General features: G+C 41.0%; 2 protein-coding genes across 4 annotated transcripts; one reads left to right on the top strand and one right to left on the bottom strand.

Moving 5' to 3' along the window:
* The first annotated feature begins 218 nt into the window (after positions 1-218).
* pmch (pro-melanin-concentrating hormone) lies at positions 219-3,896 on the top strand. 2 transcript variants are annotated; one of them, XM_034112290.2, is made up of 4 exons: positions 219-276; positions 1,571-1,761; positions 3,348-3,489; positions 3,824-3,896. In XM_034112290.2, the coding sequence occupies exons 2-4, from the start codon at positions 1,600-1,602 to the stop codon at positions 3,871-3,873; spliced, it is 354 nt and encodes a 117-aa protein (XP_033968181.1). In that variant the 5' UTR covers positions 219-276; positions 1,571-1,599; the 3' UTR covers positions 3,874-3,896. The 2 variants fall into 2 exon arrangements, with proteins under 2 accessions (XP_033968181.1, XP_033968180.1); XM_034112289.2 differs by lacking the exon at positions 219-276 and having other exon boundaries at positions 1,525-1,761.
* A 97-nt stretch (positions 3,897-3,993) lies between these two features.
* On the bottom strand, positions 3,994-23,024 carry parpbp (PARP1 binding protein). 2 transcript variants are annotated; one of them, XM_034074987.1, is made up of 11 exons: positions 22,960-23,024; positions 22,513-22,668; positions 21,597-21,833; positions 21,390-21,494; positions 19,168-19,338; positions 18,882-19,036; positions 15,551-15,734; positions 15,263-15,444; positions 10,660-10,741; positions 5,402-5,588; positions 3,994-4,882 (listed from the first exon to the last, which is right to left on the bottom strand). In XM_034074987.1, the coding sequence occupies exons 2-11, from the start codon at positions 22,660-22,662 to the stop codon at positions 4,560-4,562; spliced, it is 1,776 nt and encodes a 591-aa protein (XP_033930878.1). In that variant the 5' UTR covers positions 22,663-22,668; positions 22,960-23,024; the 3' UTR covers positions 3,994-4,559. The 2 variants fall into 2 exon arrangements, with proteins under 2 accessions (XP_033930878.1, XP_033930879.1); XM_034074988.1 differs by having other exon boundaries at positions 22,513-22,665; positions 22,960-23,018.
* Positions 23,025-23,064: the final 40 nt, after the last annotated feature.

Genomic DNA, 23,064 nt, shown 5'->3' on the forward strand with positions numbered 1-23,064 from the left:
GGGGAAATGGGAAGGGATATTATCAGAAGGAGAGAAAGAGCGAAAAAGGTTACAACAACAGAGCATTAAGCTCACAAGTTCAGTTGTGCTTCTGCTGGAACGGCCGTGCCCCTGTGGAGTCAGTTCAGTTCTTCAGAAGTCCTCGCCCTCCAACAATAATACTTACAAAATAAAGGCTGACCGCTCCAAGTAAAATCACTTCAGCTGAGTTCAATAGCTATTATTCATGCCCCGGCTCTCCATCCCCTGTGCTACGGCTCCTGTGATGTTAATAAGGTAAGCCTTTTGAGCCGCGAAGAGCTATGTCAACATTAAGACCTTTTGGTTTCTGCTTGCCTCCGCCTTAATATTGTTAGCTGATGATGGTGTGGGAGCTTGTCGATCAAATGCGCCCAAGGCCTGATTACAGAGCTGAAGCATATCACATTCTTATTTAAATAAATAGTTAGTAGTAGGAAATATGTTTATTTGCCTTCTTGTCGAGAGTTAGATGAGAAGATTGATTCAACCATCAGTTATATATCTCAAAGCTCTCCAATTAACATCTTCTATCATGTTCGTTTAATCTGTACTATAACAAGTGTATGCCATAGAAAGAGAAACATCTTCAACCATTCTAACGCCTCTGTGACGCTATCCTCCGCCCCGCACATTTCCACTGGATTTTGTGGCACGGCTTTTCTCAATGTGACTTTGGGGGGGGGGGGGGGGGGTTCCCATTAGCTTTATCCAAGGGTTTGGATGCTAATATAGCCAGCTAGCCACATTGACAAAGCTAACATTGGGAAAAGTTGGTTTTAAGCAGGTGTAATGTTATCTTTGTTCACCAGTGCAGTTTAGCATGTTAGCATGCTAACTCTGACTCTTGGCATTTCCTAAAATGTCCTTTTAAATGTATTTTTCTTTTATTGGATTAGTAAGTTATCTTTGGTCTCAGCAGTGGCTAAGGTTTAGAGGCTTTCATTCATGTAAATGACCTTTGTGGATGGTTCATTGTAGGGTATTTTTAAGCCATGTACAACATTCAGAGAAAATTACATTCTTTCACTTATGAAAAGGCGTGTTTAATTCAGCTCTGTCAGTGTATGTCCTCTCACCTGCTGGGTTCATTTCAGCATGTGGATTTTGATGAAAAAGATTGATGATTATTTCCTGTCCTTTGACCTGATGTGAGCCTTCTTGACGCTGCTCTGTGATCCTTTGAAAAGTACAGCCCTCCATGTTTCACCACCATTATCCATTTGAATTCATCACATCTCTAAACAGACACAATAGAGCCATTCACCTTCTTCCCCACGAAGGAACACCTATCAATGAAATGACCTTTAATCTTCCTGTGACCTTCGGCTTTTAAGACGGATGCACCTCTGCAGGAGACATGACGCTTTCTGACACGTAACAGTTATAATTGTAAGCAAAGAACCCTCTCACTGAAAATATAAAGACGCCTGTGAGCCCAGTATCACCACTCGTCAGCTGAGAGAAGATCAGTCAAGCAGAACAGAACTAAACCTTGTAGATACCATGATCTCTGTCTACTCTTTCCTGTACACTCTGGTGCTGTTCTCAGAGCTGAGCAGCCACTATGTCACTGGAGCAATGCCTGCAGCTAAAGACGGAGCGATGGAGCAGGATGGCCTCTTCCTGGAGGACGAACCCATGACTGAGCCCGCCTTGGTTCCCGCTGCCAACAGACGGAACTTTGTGCTGGACACCAACAAGAGGGATGAAGACGGGAGTCCGAAAATCATCATCGTCTCCGTAAGTGTCACATCGCAGAGCTTGATTTCAAGTTTGAGGTTGTTAACAAATAGCTTCTAACATAAAATACTGTACATTTTAAGATTCTAACAAGTTATCAACATAGAAATGTTTTAACTTTAGTAAAGTATTAGTTTGCAGTTACAAAGCTAGCTTTCCAACCTTATCATTTATATTGCTAAGTGATTCCATTCTTTGAGTTGGTGTGTTTTAAGCAGATGTTCTCTTTGTTACCAAACACAACAAAAGAAAGATATTTTTATTATTTTAAAAGATACTCTTCGGAAATGTATCTAGAAAGGAGAACAGCTGAGTGTTAAGCTGTTATCTTTATTAGTGGTTGATAAATCTCTACTAATGATTTCAACATGACTTTTGCTTTATGGATGGAGAAGTTGTCATTCTTTATTGTTGTGAGCATCTTTTCTTTTGTTATTTGAATGAACCAACCCTTATAATCCATTATTTCTACTTCAAATTAATCTAATCTAAATGTACCGGTTAAAGGTGGGGGAAAAAATCTGCCACTTCCTTACAGAGCCCCTCCTCCAACACACACGAACGCGCACATGACCAATGAGGGCACGAGATAAGTTTGTGCACAGATGGAAGGCTGACAGGCAGGTAGGCCATCCAGTTACTTTAGCCGGGCAGGCAAAAATGATTGGTCGTGCTTTTTACAGTACTACGGCTTCCACAGATGACATTTATGGATTTTTTGTCAGTACTTAAGATATTCATAGCCATCGGGATGTTAAGAGCATTCCATGGAATATAACACAAAGTGTATCTCGAGCCGGTTTCTCAAACTTACCTACCCCACCTTTAACTGGCATAATATTGGTTAACTTATCCCAAATAAATGTACTGTTTCTAGCTAGTCTCAGCTTGCACCCACCCACTGAACTCCACCAACACAGTCATGCATCATAACTATTTATGGTACGACATTTCTTTCCATAAACAACCGCAGTAAACCGTAGTTCAAAAACAACAGAGAGCAGATTATCTCCATCCTCTGACTGAACATTTGACCCCTTTCAATTGGTCGCCATCCCCATGTCGACTGTTAAGTCAATATTCCATACACTGCTATAAAAAAAACTTTTACAGCAGCACTGGAAAACCGGTAAAGCTGAGAAAGTTCAAATGATCACAACCCTATAAAGATTTATTGGAATCACAGTGGGAAGAATGATGATATATCTGTGTTCCCTCAAACGCTTGGCTGCGATGTGTTAAGAGTTTATCTGGCGGTTGTGTCTCCTGTGTGTCATGAACATGGTGGTTATCTCTGCGGTAATGGGGAACAGGCAGCCATGTTGGAGAGAACAAAGCCACCTGGGTGGAAGAAATGGTCCACTGTGATAAAATTAAAAACGGGGGAACACATTTCTTCCATTTGGGGTTCCTGTGGCTTGGATCAGCTGGGTTAAGGCAGATCCAACACCTGTGCTGCCTGCAAGTGAAAAGATAATCTTTAAAAGCTGTTGCAACTGTGATGATCCAGAGTTCAGATCCTGCGGTGTGGAAATGTGTGTGGTCTTGAAGTGTCACATGTGATACTGATCAATGCTTTGTTTCAGGACATGGGGCTGAGAGGGCAGAGTATTCGTGGGCTGAACCCGGCCTTCGCCCACAGATTTCCTCTGCTCACAGACCGAAGCGTGAGTCGCACCCCCGCTGAGCACATTTTGAAAATTGACCGCCGAAACACTGACCTTGACAGTAAGTACCTGTCAAACCCATGATTGTGTATTATTGTGAAGATAAGATTTAGAAATGTTATACTCCTTCATATCTGTTTTGTCCAGAAATGTGCTTTTTTTACAAATATTTTTACAATATCCCTATGGTAATTTGTATATCTATTATTTAAATTCACGAATGTAAACATTTCTTAAAATTATATATTTTTTTTAATTAATTTTCTTTGAGAGATGGGGGTTGTTTCATTGGAAACATTTTTTATTCCACTATACATAAAAATCAATATCAAATGTCTTGATGTTCATATTAACTTTTGCTAACTGTTCTAACGTTCTTTATTTTTTACTTCTAGTTATGCGATGTATGATAGGAAGAGTGTACCGACCCTGCTGGGAAGCATAAAGGCTCCCTCCACCCCCCCCCCCCCCGAGCTGCCCTCCTGCACTGAAAGTGCTGTACAATTTCTTCCTTATGTTACACTGAAATACATTCCCTTGTTGAAAATGAGAGCTCACAAACATGTAAAACAAAATAAAAGTTTATTAAAAGTGAAAAGTCTGCATCTTATTTACATACTTGATTTTGCTGAGGAACAAGTTAAATAAACTGTACAACTTGTGATATAAATATTTCAAGTAGGACTTTTCTTGAAAGAAAATGTACTGGCCAAGTTTCCAATGATCTGCTATCAACTGATAAACCCACATGTTTCACTGTTGAGTGAGTAGATTAGTGAGGATACCATGATTTGCATAGTAAATCAATAGAAAATGAATGTGCCATGATTTTCTCAAAACTAACAGAATGTCTTAAAACTTTAAAATGATCTATATGCTAAACGCTACCGGTTGTCAGTTAGCTTAGCAAAGCTCTGCTCTATGCTAAAACATAAAACCTGCTAGCTTCGAATTTAACATACCGTCATCCATCTTTGATCAAGTTAACAAACATTTTCCAAAAGGTATTCACTGAAATGACAGCCAACAGATCAACTGAGACTGAAAGTAATGATTAGTTGCAGCCTTAACTGGAACATTCACACACTGAATAACATTTAGCTGCATCATAAAATGATTAAAAATTATTCATTAGACCCTGAAGAAGCTTGTAAGCTTTCCCTGTCCAGCTATCAGCTTCTTCTTACTCAAGGCCTTACTAACATTCTTGCCAGGCATTTTGACTGAGACAGCAGTGAGCTGCTTCTTCTCTGGGGGCTCGTTCTCCGACCCTTCATGATGGTCAGAATCCACCTGCTTCCTCTTGTTGCCCTTTCCCTGCGCCTGAGTGCCAGTTTTCTTTTTAATGCCCGGGCCTGCAACTCTTTTTTGGGTATTTCCACTTCTTGGCCCAAGCACAGCCCCCTGCTGCACACCGCTCTGCTCCTTATTCAGGCATTCAGATGTAGACTTGGCTGGAAAGATTGAAACAAAGCAAAAGCAATTGTGACAACCTGGTAGAGAAAAACCGGGGGAAATGCTGTGACGAGTTTGCTGACGTTAGCCGCTAGTGGAGGCAGGCAGTGTGATTATTCTGTGGAGCTGAAATGTAACATTTGTCACGTAACTCGATGGAGCTGAGCCTGAATTCCCACGGAACAAAAGACAGAAGGGGAAATGGGCAAAAAGTCTGTGAGTGTGTGTGTGCTTTTGGGTTTTTACTACAGTTGTGGGTGTGAGCAGGTTTTATAGAATGGGGATTCGTTTAATGGGTAAGTACCAGTCCCAGGGCCGGGGCTGTGAAAGGTTCAAGGCTGGAGCTGAGAAGGCGTTCCCGGGCCTCCATCCAGCTGTGTGCGTCAGAGGAAACAGAAATCTATCCCAGCAGAAAGGGAATGCTGCACCGCTTGTGTTGACATTTTAAGCTTTTCTCAGCATGTAGTGGAGCACAGAAATTACTATAGGATTTGAGGAGTTTAAGCTTGAGTTTGTACCTTTGGTTTTGACCACCACATCAGAGCTGCACTCCTTGTCCACAGGGGGGGTGTTTTGGGGTTTGGGTGCTGGGTGCACACAGGTGGGCATCTGGCTGCTGCTGGGGAACTCCAGCACACGGTTGAGTGGCAGTTCTTCATCCTTGTATGTGCATGCAAACTGGGATCGAATGACCCCCTCTTTGGGCTGGGTGAACAGAAAGAAACTTGTTAGTCCATCTGATATATTGTCACATAGTTGATGATCATTATCAATGGCTCAATGCAGCTGGCCCAAATTTCCCTAATTCCCGGCTTTTATATTGATGTTTGAAACCAAAAAGCCCCCTTGAACACACTGCTATTTCAAGAATGTCTAAATAAATCAGATGGCAGGGGATCCCCAAAACCCTTAAAAGTCATCCTCCAGGAACATTGAATATCTGTGCTATTGTCAACAGATTTCACCTAAAAACAGAAATGTAAAATGGTTGTTGATCAGTCTAAATGACTCTGGACTTGTGGCCAAGTACATGGCCTTCACATTATACTTTTATTTTGTTGTTCTGAAAAACAGTGCTCTCAAAAATAGAGGATGGGGCAAAAACTATATATATATATATATATATATATATATATATATATATATATATATCAAATATATGTTATGTTTTATTTTATGTGAGACTTTACAACTACAGTCCACACACAGTCTATTCAGGAAAAATAAATAAGAAATTATTTGAAAACCGTGATAATGCCGTTTTCAACCTCTAAAATATGGAGTTTCCTGTTTTTGTCTTCTTTTGTCGTTCTTCTCTGACACATCGTTCTTCTCTGACATCATTACCAAAAGCAAAAACAACGCACATGCCTTGTTTGCTACCGTCGACAGACACTTCTATGCAATGATTTTGCCTCCTTTTTCACTGACAAAATTCAGAAAATCAGACAAGCAGTCAGTGCCTCTGCATCAGGAACAGCAAATGTGTTGTCTCTGTGTCCACTTAACATCAATTCAGACATCATGACACAATTCCATCAGATTAATGATAAAAACCTAGAGGACATTATACAACTCCTGAAATCCTCCTCCTGCTGCCTTGATATTATTCCAACAGGATTTTTCAAAGATGTTTTGCCTTGCATGGCCTCAGAACTACTTCATATAGTAAACAAATCTCTTCACTCAGGTATTTTTACACAGGCCCTGAAAACTGCAGTCATTAAACCGCTCTTAAAAAAGAATAATCTAGACGCTTCAGTAATGAACAATTACAGGCCCATATCAAACCTCCCATTTCTAGGTAAAATCATTGAAAAAGTAGTTTTTCAACAGTTGAGTAATTTCTTGCATTTAAATAGTGTTCCAGTCAGGCTTTCGTCCAAACCACACCACTGAGACTGCTCTTGTAAAAGGTCTTTAATGACATCCACTTAAACACAGACAGTTGCAGAACTTCAGTGTTAGTATTATTAGATCTCAGTGCTGCGTTTGACACTGTTGACCACAGCATATTACTAGACCGACTGGAAAACTGGGTGGGACTGTCGGAAACAGTTCTAAATTGGTTTGAATCCTACTTAAAGGACAGAAACAACTTTGTTTCTATAGGTAAATACACATCTGAGTTGACAAATATGAGATGTGGGGTTCCTCAGGGCTCCATCTTGGGGCCTCTTCTCTTTAACAACTACATACTACCACTGGCTCAGATAATGAAGAACAACAAAATAAGTTACCATAGCTATGCAGATGACACACACATTTACGTAACAATTTCACCAGGAGACTATGCTCCAATTCAAACACTGAGTAAGTGCATTGAACAAATCAATGACTGGATGTGTCAGAACTTTCTCCAATTAAAAAAAGATAAAACTGAGGTAATGGTTTTTGGAGCCAAGTCAGAACGTATAAAAGTTAGCACTGAGCTTCAGCCTGCAATGTTCAAAACAACAGATAAATCCAGAAATCTAGGTGTAGTCATGGACTCTGACCTGAGTTTCAACAGTCACATTAAAACAGTTACTAAATCAGCTTACTATCACCTAAAGAATATATCGAGGATTAAAAGACTAATGTCACAGCAGGATCTGGAGAAACTTGTGCATGCCTTTATCTTCAGTAGACTCGACCACTGCAATGGTGTCTCACTAAAAAATCTATTAGAAAGCTGCAGCTGATTCAGAACGCCGCTGCTCGAGTCCTCACTAACACTAAGAAAGTGGATCACATCACTCCTGCTCTGAAGTCTTTACACTGGCTTCCTGTGTGTCAAAGAATAGATTTCAAAATACTGCTGCTGGTTTATAAAGCACTGAATGGTTTAGGCCCAAAATACATTACTGACCTCCTGCTAAATTATGAACCATCCAGATCTCTCAGGTCTTCAGGGACTGGTCAGCTTTCTGTCCCCAGAGTCAGAACTAAACATGGAGAAGCAGCGTTCAGTTATTATGCTCCAAATATCTGGAACAAACTCTCAGAAATCTGCAGGTCCGCTGCAACTCTTACTACTTTTAAATCCAGGCTGAAAACTTTTCTTTTTGCCGCTGCTTTTAATTGAACTATTCATATCTTATACTGCACTGTAACTTTTATCCATGTATTTTTCCTTTTAACGTTTATTTTATTAGCTTTTCTTTTTTAATGCTTAATGTCTTTCATTTTTGTAAGGCACTTTGAATTGCCTTGTGTTGAAAAGTGCTATATAAATAAACTTGCCTTGCCTTAATAATTTAAGAAAACTGGGCTGAAAATGTTTTGCCGAGACTCAACAATTAAAATATTACTCATTAGTTATAAAATATTTGTCAGTTGCCTTACTCACTGATAAGGGACAGTTCATACACTAGCCCAGCATTACAGCACTTAAAACAGGACATTCTGTTTGTCCAATCTTATCACAATTACATGTCTGAGACAGTAGAGCAGCACCTCATTAAAATCCTCTTTGGATAGCCTAGTTGGTAATAAGAAAGTGAATGATACCGAAGGCTACAATCCTGGCCCTGGGGCACGCAGATCCACAGCTTTACAACCACTGTTTGATCTACGCCTGCTTGGGATTATCACAATCCAAGGATTTCACCCTTCAGGCCACAGTAGGGAGGGAACATTCTGAGGGAAAAATACAGTGAACAAAGCTGTGTGGGTCCATAAAGCACAAAAAGGGATCAAAGCCTTTGCGCTTTTCAAAATAACTTCTTAAAAAGGAGCACCTACAACAACAGCTACCCTAGGAACAAGGCACACTTTAATAATGGAGCTAAAAATGTATGCTGCCCTGGTTGCATGCTAATAAAACATATCTGGAATGCCCCTGAAACAATGGGAGGGGACAGAAGAGTGAACACAGCCAAACTATGACTGACGGATAACGTCTAATCCAATTACAACAGGTGGGAGCGCAACATGGCACCATGTGGTCAGAGAGCCCTCGTTGGGGAGGAGATGCCTGTCATTAAATAACCTCTGCACACCGACTGACCCCACGCTGGAGACACCTGACCAACACATTCCTGATGTACTTCCAAAACAGGTGCAAGCAATTTCTGCAGCTTTGCTTCTTAGGTATATGAAGTGAGAACAGGTGCAACATTACTATTATCACCATCAGAGACCGATCCCAGATAATGGAATGGATATTTTCACAAACACCTTCACTGACGTCACAGAGGAGCAAAACAAATATCTGTGTTTGGATCGTCTGTGGCACAGAGACAAGGATTTGGATAGGTTCCAAAAGCAGAAACAAAATCTGTCCATCTCTGTGTGTGCCAGTTGACGTCAGTGCATGATGAAACCGCTGGAGAAGTCTGGGATGAAGTTGTTCAGCAGACAACAGGAAACAATAACCTTTCAGGTTTTCCCCTTGCTAGTCGAATTACGCGACTGATATGGCATCTTCAAAGTGAAATTGATGCAGAAAGCTTCCGCTCGCAGAGTTCAGGAAGCGGTGAGCTGCCCAGGGACCATTACAGCGCACTCAAACAGGAAGGCGGCCAGATTGTGGGGAGCTAAAATGACATCTGCTAGCGCAATCAAATAAAGGAGCCATTTCACAAAATGTGTTTAGCATACATGTTCAAAAAGGAGTTCACATAGTGAAGCTGCTTTACTTCAAAAAGACCAGTCCTACCTTCAAATCTAAAGCAGGTCTTGTCAGTTGTTTTTTGGGTGACTCAGCAATTGTGGAGTGTATACAGTGGTGGAAATAAGAAGAAGCATGAAGGTCGATTGATTTGTTTTCCCTTTACAAAAACCTTGATTTAAATCCCTTAAAAAGCATTAACTAATTTAGAATTGTACATTTATAACATTGTGGGACATAAAATGAACTCGACTTAAACCTGGTGCCTACATTACCCATAATGCAAAGCCAATGCTTCCAGACAGTTTGGACATTGAGGTGTGTTATGATAGTATCCACTTACATACAACCTTTTTCATAGACCAATGTGCAAAACTTGTGTTTCCTTTAAAACCAAACAAAAAATTATAATATTCTTTTGTAGACAAACTATAATCATGTCAAACCAGTATATTTCAATACTGCAATTTTCTGTTTTTTAGTTAATGTTATGCTTTTACTATAGGCATCAGTTTTGAAATGACAGCATCGGTCGACCTTTTCGTGGAATATTATACGTTTAAGTGGTAGCAGTACCTTAAAATGATAACTAGGTAAATGTACCAAGTTACTTAAACCATTTAACTGTATGCAAAGAGTTGCAAGTGCTAAATCAATTTGGATGAAATGAAACCATTTACATAGATTGAATTGCTAAAACACATCAGTTAAGTTGGCCCACTGTTTTTGCAACCAAGGCTGCATAATCATAGTGACGGATTCTCTCACGCTGACCTAAAAAGATATCAATGAACAAAAACAGAACAGCTGAGCTTACAGCCAGGAAGGAAGAGGGAGATATTGATATCAGATATACAGTGTGTTATATTGTGCACTGTAAGCAAATGGACCAGAGCCGGAACAGGATAACTTCTCATCAGGACTGGTTAATGGTTTGAATCCCCCACGAATAAGTCGTTTTATGCCACAGATTTAAACGGCACCCTCAAACCAACACTAAGAGTTCAAACACAGCTGTGCAAATGTGAACGGTGGAAGTCAGTTAAGATGTGAGCTTCAGCTAAGCAAATAAATAATATAATACCAGGGAGAAATTACAGCATGTAAAGACATTATTTTCAGTGTTTGTACATCTGATTCAATTTGTAGTAACTGATGGTTTGGATTTGGGGCCCATGTTACCTTGGGTTTGAGCAGGTCTCGCCGACTCTGGACTCGGTTCTTAAGAGGCTCTGGAGAGCTTCCAGATGACAATTCAGGGGATCTGAGGGGCAAAGACAAGAGGTTTATGAATTAGAAAGTGATATGGTCCTAAAAAATGTTCCGTTTTCATTTCAGCTCCACATAAATCATATTTCTAACAGGAAAAATATGTTCTATGCATAAAAATGTTTTTTATGCCTCGCCTCCTGTCCTTACAACTCTTATTAATCCCGGTACCGGACAATTGTCCTTTGTTCCTACTCGGAACCGAGTTTTGCTTCCCAACCCTGACACTGTGCTACACTTCCCGCCCCGCCCCGCCCCGCCCCCGTCTAACAGTACAGAAAGCGGCGAGATGCATTTCCTTAGGAATCGACAAGCAGAACCGAAACTAACATTTCTAAACGAACAATGGGGGACACGGACAATTTGCGAACGAGTTCTGCCTTTTGTAAACTGAATTTTTCTATAATTTGTCAATAAATGAGGGCGAAAAACGTCACTTGTCCTTCGGACAAGTCAATTGAAAGATCTACTTGTCCGATACTGTAAATAACACGTCCCAGACGGTGGGACGTGTGCTTTTTCGCACACTGTAAATGTCATGCGCTTCCAACCCAATGTAGAGCCCCCCCCACGGTGGCTATTCATACTATTATTTTTATTTCAGATGTTTGACCAGAGAAATTGTTCCAGTGTGGTGTGGGAGGATTTTCCTCCATATGGTTTCAGTGGAGCGTTGTACAGTCTCATGTTGGTCTAATGGCTTTTTCAGGGGCTTTCCCACTCCGAGTGCCTCCTGTGGTAGTGAAAATAGTCTAATCCAATTTACAGCTCTGTGTCTTTTTCCTAGTAAAATAATTACTGAATTATCGTTGAAGACCTATTGAAATTCACCGTCTATGGTCTACAGATGGTATACTGGTGCTTCAATTAAATGTATGTAGGAAAGTGCTCTCAGTAGATTGCAGAGGAGGCCGCAAGTGAGGTATCAAACTGTTGAGACAATGGGTTTTTCATAAATTGTGAATCACTGAGTGCATCAGGTTTATTGGTCTAGTAGTATAATATTAAAGGTCACCTATTATGCAAAAATGTTTTGCATTCACTTTTTAATGTCTTTAATACGTAAACATGTGTCCCCTCTGTGTAACGAGATTCTGAAAGTTTCAGGAACAAAGGCCCTGCTCTCTTTTTGTCCTGATCCATCTATAAAAACCTGTCTAAAAATGAGCTGATCACATTTTGGCCACTTTGTGATGTCCTAACCCAGTGTTTTTCAAAGTGGGGGCCGCAAAGTTTGAGGGAAAGGGGAATTTTTTTTTTTTTAAAGTTACTTTTCTTTTTTGGATTTTATTAATAACTGCATATCTATCAATCTATGTGTCCTTTGATGCCAATCTTTTACTTATTAATATATATACACATATATACACACATATATACATACCGTACTTTTCAGACTGTAAGCGGCGACTCCCCCCCCCCCCCCCCAATTTCTTTTGTACAGCTAACGGCCACTAGGGAACCTCCTAAATCTATGGATTTGACAGGTAAAATTAACCACCTTTAACACTATGGGCTCTATGACCGATCCGCGCCCGCCACCTTTAAGCGGCGGGCTCCAGCCCATGGCTCTGCTCCAGCCCAGAGCTATATAATAGAATTATTCTATTATATGGCTCTGCTCCAGCCTATACATCCATGGCTCCAGCAGGAAAAGCTGGAGTCCGGAAAAGAGACGCGCCAAAGTAAAAGTGGAACCGAGAGACAGAACGAGAGCAAGACAGACGGACAATTTAGCTGCTGCGGTTTATATGCAGGTGCGCTTTATAGTCCGAAAAGTACGGTATATATATATATATATATATATTTTTTTTTTTAAATCACACGACCAAGCCAATCAGAATCGAGCTGCCGCTACTGAGAGTGAAACAGTATCTGCTCAGCTTTTGGAGCAAGTGAGAGCTAGTGAATATTTCGCTCTGCAGCTGGATGAGAGCACGGATGTAGCACATATTGATGTTTATATATATGAATATGTTTATTGTTAATATTACTGTTGAATATTATATATATATATATATATATATATATATATATATATATATATATATATATATATATATATATATAAATATAATACTATTAAGGCATAAGTAGCTTTCAAAAATGCTAAAAATATATGTTAATTGTTCATATTACTGTTCAAAATTATATAATATTATAAAGACAGAAATCACTTTTAAAATACTTTAAAAATATGTTTACTGTTGATATTACGGTTTAATATTGTGTTAAGAATGTTTATAACAGAAGACACAATGAATGTAATGAATGACAAACAAAAGATAAATAAAATTTGTTTTTAGAAGAACTGATTATTAATACAAATATATATTAAGAAAATGTATTAAGCTGTATGATTAATTTGTCATATTCTCCATCATAATGTACTCCTCATTTAAAAAAGAAATTGCAACAGGGGGGTCCCCGCCAGACGATAATGCTATATGGGGGTCCTTGGCATGGCAGTTTGGGAACCCCTGTCCTAACCAATCAAGGTAACACCCCCCCAACTTATCACCTGAATCTCCCCCTAGAGCACCATTGTGTTTTTTTTTAACCAAATATCTCTCAGAGGGGCGTGGGGAGAGGTGGGAGTAAGTCCTACGTGTGCAAGTCATGAGCAAGTCTCAAGTCTTAACCTACAAGTCTCAAGCAAGTCCCAAGTCACTTTGGTGAGAATCAAGTCAAGTCATTGCTCAGGTCAAGCAAGTCACAAGTCATACGAAATTCTGATGAATAACCCCAGTTTCCGCATTTAAATCAGTTAAAAATATTGTGGTTATGAAAAGTTTCGTTTTATTTGAACATAAACAGCAATGGAGAGTGGGGCGCTGAAATTATAACCCTATAAATTGGGCCAGATGTGTGTAAATTACTGTTCATGGTAATTTGAAAACAAATGCCGTTGTCGAACACACAAACACACACAGAGCAGAGCTGAGCAGAGCACAAACACACATCATGCGCCTTAGTGACCGGACATCTCCTTCATAAAACGAGTAATAGGGGGATTAATCGGGCAGCTCGATGTGTGTAGAGGTGTGTGTCGTTAAAACGTAGCAGCCTGCGGTCGCTCTTTAGCTGTTCTAATGAAAGTTAACACAGTGAAGGCACAGCTCTTTGCGCGCTGGTGCTGCATTTCAGAGGCGGAGTTACACACCCCGCTACCTCCTGGTTAGGGCTGAACGATTCATCGATTTTAAATCGAAATTTGAAATGTTGCGATTATCAAATCGCAAAGGCTGCGATTTCTTTTACCATTTTTTTACCATTTTTTTTTCTTTCATGTGTGTCAGTCATCCACACCAATCAGAAGTGCTGTGCTCCACATGTACCATCCATTGTTAACCAATCAGAAGTGGCCCATGATAGAAGGTGATAGACAGATTGAGCCAATCACCTGCCAAGTATTTTTTGAAAGTGCCTGCCCTTTCCAAATGGCTTCCAATGGAGCTTTAGATGGTTTGGTGAACCATCTGAGTCAGGTTAGTAATGCTCCATCACATGTTTCTATTACAGGGTGAATCTTAAACTGAAGCTCGACTTTAAAGCAACCCAACGGAAGTTTCATGTAAGTTTAGTTCTTTCACTCGTAGCTCGGGCTGCGGGGGTGCTAGAGACGGGAGTACATTGATACGACCTTCCTAGCCGGAGTTATGGCCACATTTTACAATAAACTTCCATTGGGTTGCTTAAAAACAAATATCGCAATCGCAATATTTGTCAGAAAAATCGCAATTGGATTTTCCCCCAAAATCGTGCAGCCCTACTCCTGGTGCTGTCGCGATTTCATGAAGTGAATGAGAGTCCGAGTTCGAAATATATCTAAAATAATGTATGGACTGCCATTTCCCAACATAAACATAACAGTCTGCAATGAAACGGCTGTCTCCTGTGTGCTCCACTTCCTACTTGGTAACTTTCTCGTACGAACGAGATACAGTATCTTTCTTTTTTTCCATTGCTCTTTAGGGGCTCCGTACAATACAAAAACAAATGCAAATATTCAATTTTAAAAAGTGAAGTCGTTTCGAGTCATCTGTCTCAAGTCAAGTCTCAAGTCATGAATACCAAGTCAAAGTCAAGTCAAGTCTTTTACCAATGTTAGTCAAGCAAGTCTCAAGTCCAAAAATATGCAACTCGAGTCTGACTCGAGTCCCCCACCTCTGGGCGTGGGGAGTGGCTCCTTATTTTCATCTAAAGTAACAGAGAATCAGCACTTTTGAAACAGGGCTGAAACAGAGGGGATTATGGGATGCTACAAAGATCTGTTTGGCGTTTTAGCCAAACACTCCAGAGACATGTTTTGTATATAACTGAGAACTATAACCATATTGATGAAAAAGAGTATAATAGGGGGCCTTTAAAGATTAGCTGTTGACAGACAGAGAGATACACATGATCAAACAGCCAGGATCACAGCTTGTGGGAACAAGTATAACCAAAGAATATGCTCCCATTCAAAAATACAAAGGGGCATGTCTCAGTTTCTACTGCATGTGTTTGCGCCAACCTGAACAAGTTGAGGATGCAGGTCCCCTCTGCCCCACTAAGGACGGGCTGGTCCTCAGACAGCAGGTCCGCCTTGTTCTGAGACGGGGGAGCCAGGGCCTCTTCATCCAGCAGAGCCAGCAGCACCTTCACAGTGTCCCGACCTCCGTACGCAGTGCAGTGATTGACTGTGTGCGCCTTTGGCTGAAGAGGAAGAACAACACAACCACAATCAGTACACTGTTGGAGAAGATTACGTGGGTTTTATACAATTGTATGGATTCCAAAAAGAGCAGAGGTTATGCATTACCCTGGCAGGGCTTATCCCAGTCCCGCTTCCTTTAGCAATCTGTTTCTGGATCTGATATAGCTGGCAAATCCTCTCCTTCAGCTCCTTTGTTGTCTCCTCAGACACAGCATACACTGCATCTCCACTGCTGCGTCCCTTCACCAGCACCGCCCTGATGGCAGCCACCAGCCGGGCTCCACACACACTGAGAATAAAAACAATGAGTCAAAATATATAGGGAGTATTGTTTGGCAGGTCGAGACAAAAACCTACCTTTGTTTTGAAAAGAAATAGATTCCTCTGCAGTACACACATACAGGTTTTCATCTGGATGGAATGAATAGTGTTCAAGAGTTCAGCCAATATTTGCCAACATGAATAATTCTCTCCTAAAACTGAAAACATAGAAGAGCCAGGCCTTCCTATGAATGCCTTAAAAAGATATACTGTTGCTTCACTTCCAAATAATCAGACACCGATTTAAAGATTTCAGAGTAATTGTTTCAGTGGTAACGTCCAGTAATCCTTTTTTTCTCTCTGTGACTCTGCTTTGCCAATGTTAACAGTTACTGTATGAGGCAGAAAATGTGCTTCAAATCCCTGTTAATGTCACACTGGGCACAGTCACTGCGCTCTGCGATGGACTGTCTAGCAGACATACTCCAGGATTTTCCTCTTTATAGTTTTCAGAGATTTTCGCCCATGCTCGCACACTGTGGGTGCTCCAAAAAGCATAGACACATATCACTTCTTAACTTTTCTAACAGGCACGTGCTTTAAAGCATGCCAGAAGATCTACCACTTATTAAAATGTGTATTTTTTCAGAAATTCTGGAAAGAGGTTCCCAAGGAATCAATGACAGTGAACATTTTACCTGCATAGAGCATTCTAGTCATAGATAATCCCAAAAATATTCCTGTAAATCTATCTAATATCATCTAAACTGCATTTAGGTGTTTTCTTTCTCCAAATCCTGCATTACGTACATTTCTGTTTAGTATTTTCATTATCTGTTTCACCTGTCAAATCTGTTCTGTAATCCTGTCGATGATTAATCCAATAGAATAAAAATAATGCAAGGGGAGAGAAAAAAGGAAAAATATGCTAGAAGAATTTGTAGTAAGGTGTTTGAGGCGGTGGTCCCACCCTGACCCAGCTCTGATGTGAGTGAGCGGGGCTCAGTAACAGAATCATTTGGGAAAACAGATGTTCGGTGAACAAGGGGCTCTGAACTCTCCATAGAAGGTGTTTGGATGAGGAAATACAGTACTCCACTGAGAGCGTTAAGGCACTGCCTGTTGAAAGACACATGTTGGCCGAGTTCACCCGTGCCTCATCAGCCTGCATGAACTGAAAACCCTCAGAAGAGCAGCGTGAGTCGAATCCACTGCTACATAAACATCACAATGTGTTGAAGATAACGTGGCTACTGGGCCTGCTACAAAGGGAGCCTTTAACAGATCCACCTGGATTCAAGCCTCACATGACTAAACGACAGAATCACTCCTGATAACCACTTTTGTTGTGGCGCCAAATGCTTTGACATCGAAATATAATCTGCAATGGTGTGGAGAGTGATCTGTGGAGCTCCTTCTGAAATGAATTATCATCAAACCTTGAGCTCTAAACGAGGATCAAGTTATTTTTATCAGAGACCGGCTTTGATGTGGAAAAGATGAACATGCTTTAGCAATCCAAAAGGTTATCATGAGAGATGGGAGTCATTATAGGGATTTGAATGAAATAATAAAGAGCTGAACAGATTGATATAAGGATCACAGCTGTGATTCTCGTGCCAAAGTGTCATCCAGGCTGTAAACATTCCTACTAGTAGTAGCAGCAGGGCCCCCCCCACACACACAACATAATTTAATTCTATTCAAAATAATTGTATTGACACACCTGCTAGGAAATATAATTTAACCTGTACTTGAATTGCAGGAATAAGTAAGCATTTCAAAGAACATTCCTCTTAAGCTGCTGCCAGAAAACATGCTCAACTTTCTTGGAATCTCAGTATTCCCCTAATCAGGTCAGGCTGATTTCTCTGGAAATGGAATATGTGTATATTAGATTATTAGAATCCAATAAAGTAACGACAGCATTTTGTAACAATGCATTATTTGAATGTGGTAAGTAGATTGTTTTAGCAGGTGTAAGATCAGCCAATACAAGTAAGAGATGTATTGTACTGGCTAAGTGACCCTGATAGAACAATGTGGCAACTTAGGCAAACTGCTAAGAATTCACACATACTGTAGTTCAGTTAGACTCAATCCCACATAGACTGTTCTGCTGCTCGAAATACTCCCAAGAGCAACAGATGTACATTAATCGGCGGCTGAAAATAGTCAGTTTGAGTAGATTTTAATAAAAAGTGACCAAGAAATCCTGAAAAAAAACCCTGTTGTACTCGGATCGGGGACCACTCTCAGAGATCGCAGGAACGTATTGCCAAGCAATAGCCACTTGTAAAACAGCCAAATTAGGTTTTTACACGTGATGAACAAACATTATTTACGTATAAAGAGCTTTGAAGGTGCTGGTAGGTGGAATCGTTAATGCCCTTGGACAGAGCCAGGCTTTTAAAAAAATATTACACACACACACACACACACACACACACACACACACACACACACACACACACACACACACACACACACACACACACACACACACACACACACACACACACACACACACACACACACACACACACACACACACACACCACACACACACACACACACACACACACACACACACACACACACACACACACACACACACACACACACACACACACAGACACACACACACACACACACACACACACACACACACACACACACACACACACACACACACACACACACACACACACACACACACACACACACACACACACACACACACACACACTCTGTAAATCATAAATTCAAAACGTTGCTTTATCTGTTTTCCCGTTTTGAATAACGTCGGTTTTTGGACACCGGTTCTTTTTTAAACGTTAATATGTTTTGGATGCATCTTGTTCTAGTATTTGTTCAGGCTGTTACATACAATTAGCCTCTGTTGCTACCTGCTGGTGGTGATCAAATATTAAAATCAGTTAAAATTGACAACCGGTCCGCGATTTTTTTTTTTAATGTATCTGCCGGTCCTTGGCACAATAAAGGTTGGGAACTCCTGCTTTAAAACACTGTAGAACCACAGATACAAATTCAATGGAGAACTTCTCTGCCTTCCAACATTAACAGCCAATTTCTGTCACAAGGCTGGAGTCATTTCTTTGAAGGCATCAGCAATACAGGGAGCTACTGGAAGTGGATTAGGCGTATTGTGTACCTTGGGTCGGGTATCTCCCCGAGTAATTCTTCCAGGTTGTCTAGAAACTGAACAAAGTCAGACAGGCCTTTGACATGTTTCCTCAGTGGGTCAGACTCCGCTGGAGCGTAGCCTCTGCCTCCGAGCTGGATGATCCTCACAAAAGATGTCACAGCCTACAAAAAACGTGAAAAATACCCAAATGAGAGAGAGAATTACTCCAATTTAAGCGTCATGACTGTGGTTTCAAGTGATGTAAAGTGTGAATACATCATCGCTTAACATGCCGAGTGTGGGTGTTTCTTACCAAGAAGAGAGAGGTGCTGTTGTTTTGTGCAGCATGCTTTACGTCGGTAAATGCCTGACGTTCAAGAGCACGACTGGGCACATCCAGGGTTAGCGCCAAGGCCATGTCATTCTTTACGTTCACAAGCAAACTCAGATAGGAGCAGAACACCCTTCTCACTGCAATTTTCACCTATTGAAAATGAAGATAGAAAGCATCATTAACATTTTTTGTTAGAAAACTCAACAATTTAGGGAAATATATCTTTACATTTGGCCATTCTGCCATAAGATAGCGCCAGGCTATCCACTATGACTGGAAACTAAAGCATATCCAATATTTATGGAAGACAAGTCCAGTTTGTGTTTATAAACTACCTACAATGGACAGTGGTTTTACTGTCTGAGTAAAAGCACTAAACGCAGCAGCTGACAGCCCATATTAAACTCCAAAAATTACATCACTTGAGTTAGTGTGCAGGAGCAAGCCTCCTCTAAAGACTCATAAATACAGAAGTGACAGAAGAAGTGGAGCAAAGACACTCATGGCGCGTTTCCACTGCAGTGGGTAGCTCGCTTTAAGCGTGCCGAGCCGTGCAGGGCCCGTTTTTGGTTGTGTTTCCACTTGGCCTAGTACCGGCTAGCGGGTCCTAATTCACAGTTTTTCTGGCCCCATAAAATTGTGGTTCTAGGGCCAGGAACAACCAGGCTGAGTCGGGCTGAGTATGCTAAACTAGAGAGAATCGCTGGTAAGGGGGCTACAACTACAACAAGATGAACATATTTGACCGTGATTTAATTGTAATACACGTTTCAAAATGATGCCGAAGTAACAACATACTGATACCGGTTAGTAAAACCATGAATTAATGCTTTGACAAGTCTGCAGACAGACGGCAGGCGAAAAACCCTTTTAAAATGCGTGTTTTCTGAATGGAGATCGGCTAAGCTAACGTTATATATGCTCCGACCGTCCACACTCACAACAACGGCCTATACAGACATAAATAAACCAGCGACTGTATTCACCATGACACAGGCAGTCTATGGGTTGTACTTGCTTAACTTGTGTCTAGTTTCTGAACAGATATGAAGAGCTCTGAGTGCTAAGAGCTAACGGCTGTGTTGTTTTTCTGGGGCTCTCATTGAAGATGACGTCACGGCTCCGCCTACACTGCGTTACTATAGTAACTACCCCAGTTCCTAAACTGTAATGGAAGCGCAGCATACGGTACGTCCACACAGCAGCTTTTCAAAAATCTTGAAAATCTTGGAGCTGGGCGTGTCTGACAGCTTGGGGATTTTTTGCGAGCAATGCAACCAACAACCAATCACATGAATCTCCCGCCCCCGACATACAAAGCAAAAAACCCCGGGGATTTTATGCGAGCAATATATATATATATATATATATAAACTCCCCAAACAGGCGAAAACCTACCAGTTTCCCCCACTGTCTCTGCCACCTCCCTCCATGCCTGGTTCCTCCGGTTTGTATCCCGTTAATAGTTCTGGTCGTAAAGAACCGGGTGATTTGCTAGCGTAATTTCTCGTTTGGAATATGAGGAAATGAACTGCGGTCTGGTTCTCCCTGCTTACACGCGGTTTGATTGGCTAGCGCTTCTGTCAGATTTGCATAAACGTGTTTGATTGGCTGACGCTTCCAGCTCAGCTTCAAAAGTTAAACATTGCTCAACTTTTGAATCCTGGAAATCTTCGCTTCACTCCCCCACAATGCAGTTCGGCGAAAAGCGAGGCAAAGTGACGTCATCCCCATTCAAAGTCAATGGGCAGAGAAGCGGTGGAAGATTCGCCTAAAGCTGCTGTGTGGACGTACCGTTAAGCTGCTGTGTGGACGTACCAAAGTGAGCCGGGCCTAATAAGGCCTAACCAAACCGAGCGAGGCCTGCAGTGGAAACGCGCCATTAGTTACAGAAGCTCTTGTCCAACCCGACATTGTGTTGTTTTAAACTTCTGCCTGGTAATTTAATTCACATTGCACTGTTAAATCAAAGTGATATGATATAGAGTCCCTGTCAATAAGAGCATGCTAGCTTCCAGGCAGAAATTAAGTACGCTGAATACTTGGAAAGTACATTTGGAAAGTCAATGGATGGATTTTTGGCAGGTGGAGAAAAAGCATTTTATTTCACTGAGAAAAAGTTGTAAGAGGTGTTTTTCGTATGGTGGTTTATGGAATAAGTTGCACCTTTTATAAGTGTGTGAAAGTAGGACTGGGCCTACCTGTGAGCAGCAGGGTCTGATTTTACTAGACGGTGTTGACGGCACTGCAGAGTCTGGAAACTCCAAGACCTCCTCGTTGTTCGATAAGAATGCAAACAGCTGAATCTTTACAAAAGAACAAAAAAAGTAATTAAAAAGATAAATTGATCTCTTACTCGGTAGCTAATGTCATCATCCAAAGTTAACATCAGTTTGATTTCTGCTCACCGGGCTCACAGGCTCCTCTGGGTCCGAGTCAGCTAATCTCAGCTGTTTGTACATGGAGAGGATATCAATCAGGTCCACCGTGTTGGAGCGCTTCAGGAAGGATTCATATGCCTCCAGGATGAGATCATAGTTCTCCATGCGTGCACAGTTGGGGAGTGGCAGGTGAAGTTTGTCTAACAGTAAGTGTTTCCAGGCCATCAGGACATCACTCAGAGCCACTTTGAACTCTCGGCCGTGCTGTCACAGGAAGAGAGAAAACAGTGAAAGCAGCAGCCATAATTACTGACTGCCTGGATCCAATCAGTTCAAAAGCACAAGGGCCATCTCCAGCCGTCCAAAAATGGGTCATGAGCGTACTCAGCCGGAAACCTGTGGTAATGTCATCGGTTATAGACGTGATGACAGTCCGCCTGATGGTTCAATTGAATCATGCCATGATGATGATGATGATGATGATGATGTGAGCTGGGCTCCAGATAACTTACAGCAAGAATACAGACTGTGTTTTATTCCTCTTATATTTAAAATGTTATTTCATTTGATGGTTCACATCCCTGCATGTGGTGTAAGCCTCACCTCAAAACAAAGAGATCCTTCACATTGCTTAATGCTAAATAAGTCCATATACGATTATCCCACACTGCAAGAAGAGACCAGTTTATACTGTGTATAGTTACGTTACATTACATGTTCATGCACTTGCACCATTATATATAATGTGCTCTAGTGCTGTTGGATAATGCTGAACTTTATTTCCTGTCTTTCTCTACATGATAATATTTGCATTAAATTGTTTGTCTACATGTGAGTAAATTGTTTGTCTACATGTGTGTACTTTCTGGCCACACATTTCTCATTAAGGGTTGAATAAGGCATTTAAGCAACAATTCAATTAGAGAGATTCTGATTCTATTACCTGCTTGTTAACTTCTGCCATTGCCAGCTGGAGTATCATGAGCATGCCATCAGCTCCATGAATGGTGGTCCTCTCAGAGTGTAAAACCCTTTGGCCCTCTCTCCTGAACACTTTAACCATCACCTTCAGACGCTCTCCAAGGGCCTCCATTTTCTCCTTAAACAACAGGAAAATACTCATCAAAACGTACCTAAAAAACGATGCAACAAATATAGTGAATTGCCAATTAATATTACTCTCCTATATGTTTGAATCAACCAGGTTTTACTACATAAAAGCCGACTATGACCCAAAACAAAGTATTTTCTTTTTAATTCAAAGGTAAACCTGCAGATTTGGCCTCGGTGGCCTCGGTTATTCCAAAATAAATATCACAATATGTAACAACAGTATCATATGTGTATGGCTTTAAAACATGAAATACAATGTTAATGTAATGGTGCGAACCTCTGATATTGTAGATTTCCCCGAGAACACACGTCCGCAACAAGAAGCAATGTTTTGAATTTTTAAACTGCCGATGACGTTTTAGCCGCTTGACCAATCAGCTTT

The sequence above is a fragment of the Pseudochaenichthys georgianus genome, chromosome 23 (genome assembly GCF_902827115.2).
Source record: "Pseudochaenichthys georgianus chromosome 23, fPseGeo1.2, whole genome shotgun sequence".
NCBI classification, from domain to species: Eukaryota; Metazoa; Chordata; class Actinopteri; order Perciformes; family Channichthyidae; genus Pseudochaenichthys; species Pseudochaenichthys georgianus.

Bases quoted from the DNA above. Each gene is read 5' to 3' on its own strand.
- pmch (XM_034112289.2), top strand. From the start codon at position 1,525: ATGATCTCTGTCTACTCTTTCCTGTACACTCTGGTGCTGTTCTCAGAG. The intron at 1,762-3,347 runs GTAAGTGTCACA...GCTTTGTTTCAG, and splicing joins CGAAAATCATCATCGTCTCC to GACATGGGGCTGAGAGGGCA. The intron at 3,490-3,823 runs GTAAGTACCTGT...TTTTACTTCTAG, and splicing joins CCGAAACACTGACCTTGACA to TTATGCGATGTATGATAGGA.
- parpbp (XM_034074987.1), bottom strand. From the start codon at position 22,662: ATGGAGGCCCTTGGAGAGCGTCTGAAGGTGATGGTTAAAGTGTTCAGG. The intron at 21,834-22,512 runs GTAATAGAATCA...TTCCTGTGACAG, and splicing joins TGGCAGAAGTTAACAAGCAG to CACGGCCGAGAGTTCAAAGT. The intron at 15,735-18,881 runs GTACACAATACG...TTTTATTCTCAG, and splicing joins GGGGAGATACCCGACCCAAG to TGTGTGTGGAGCCCGGCTGG.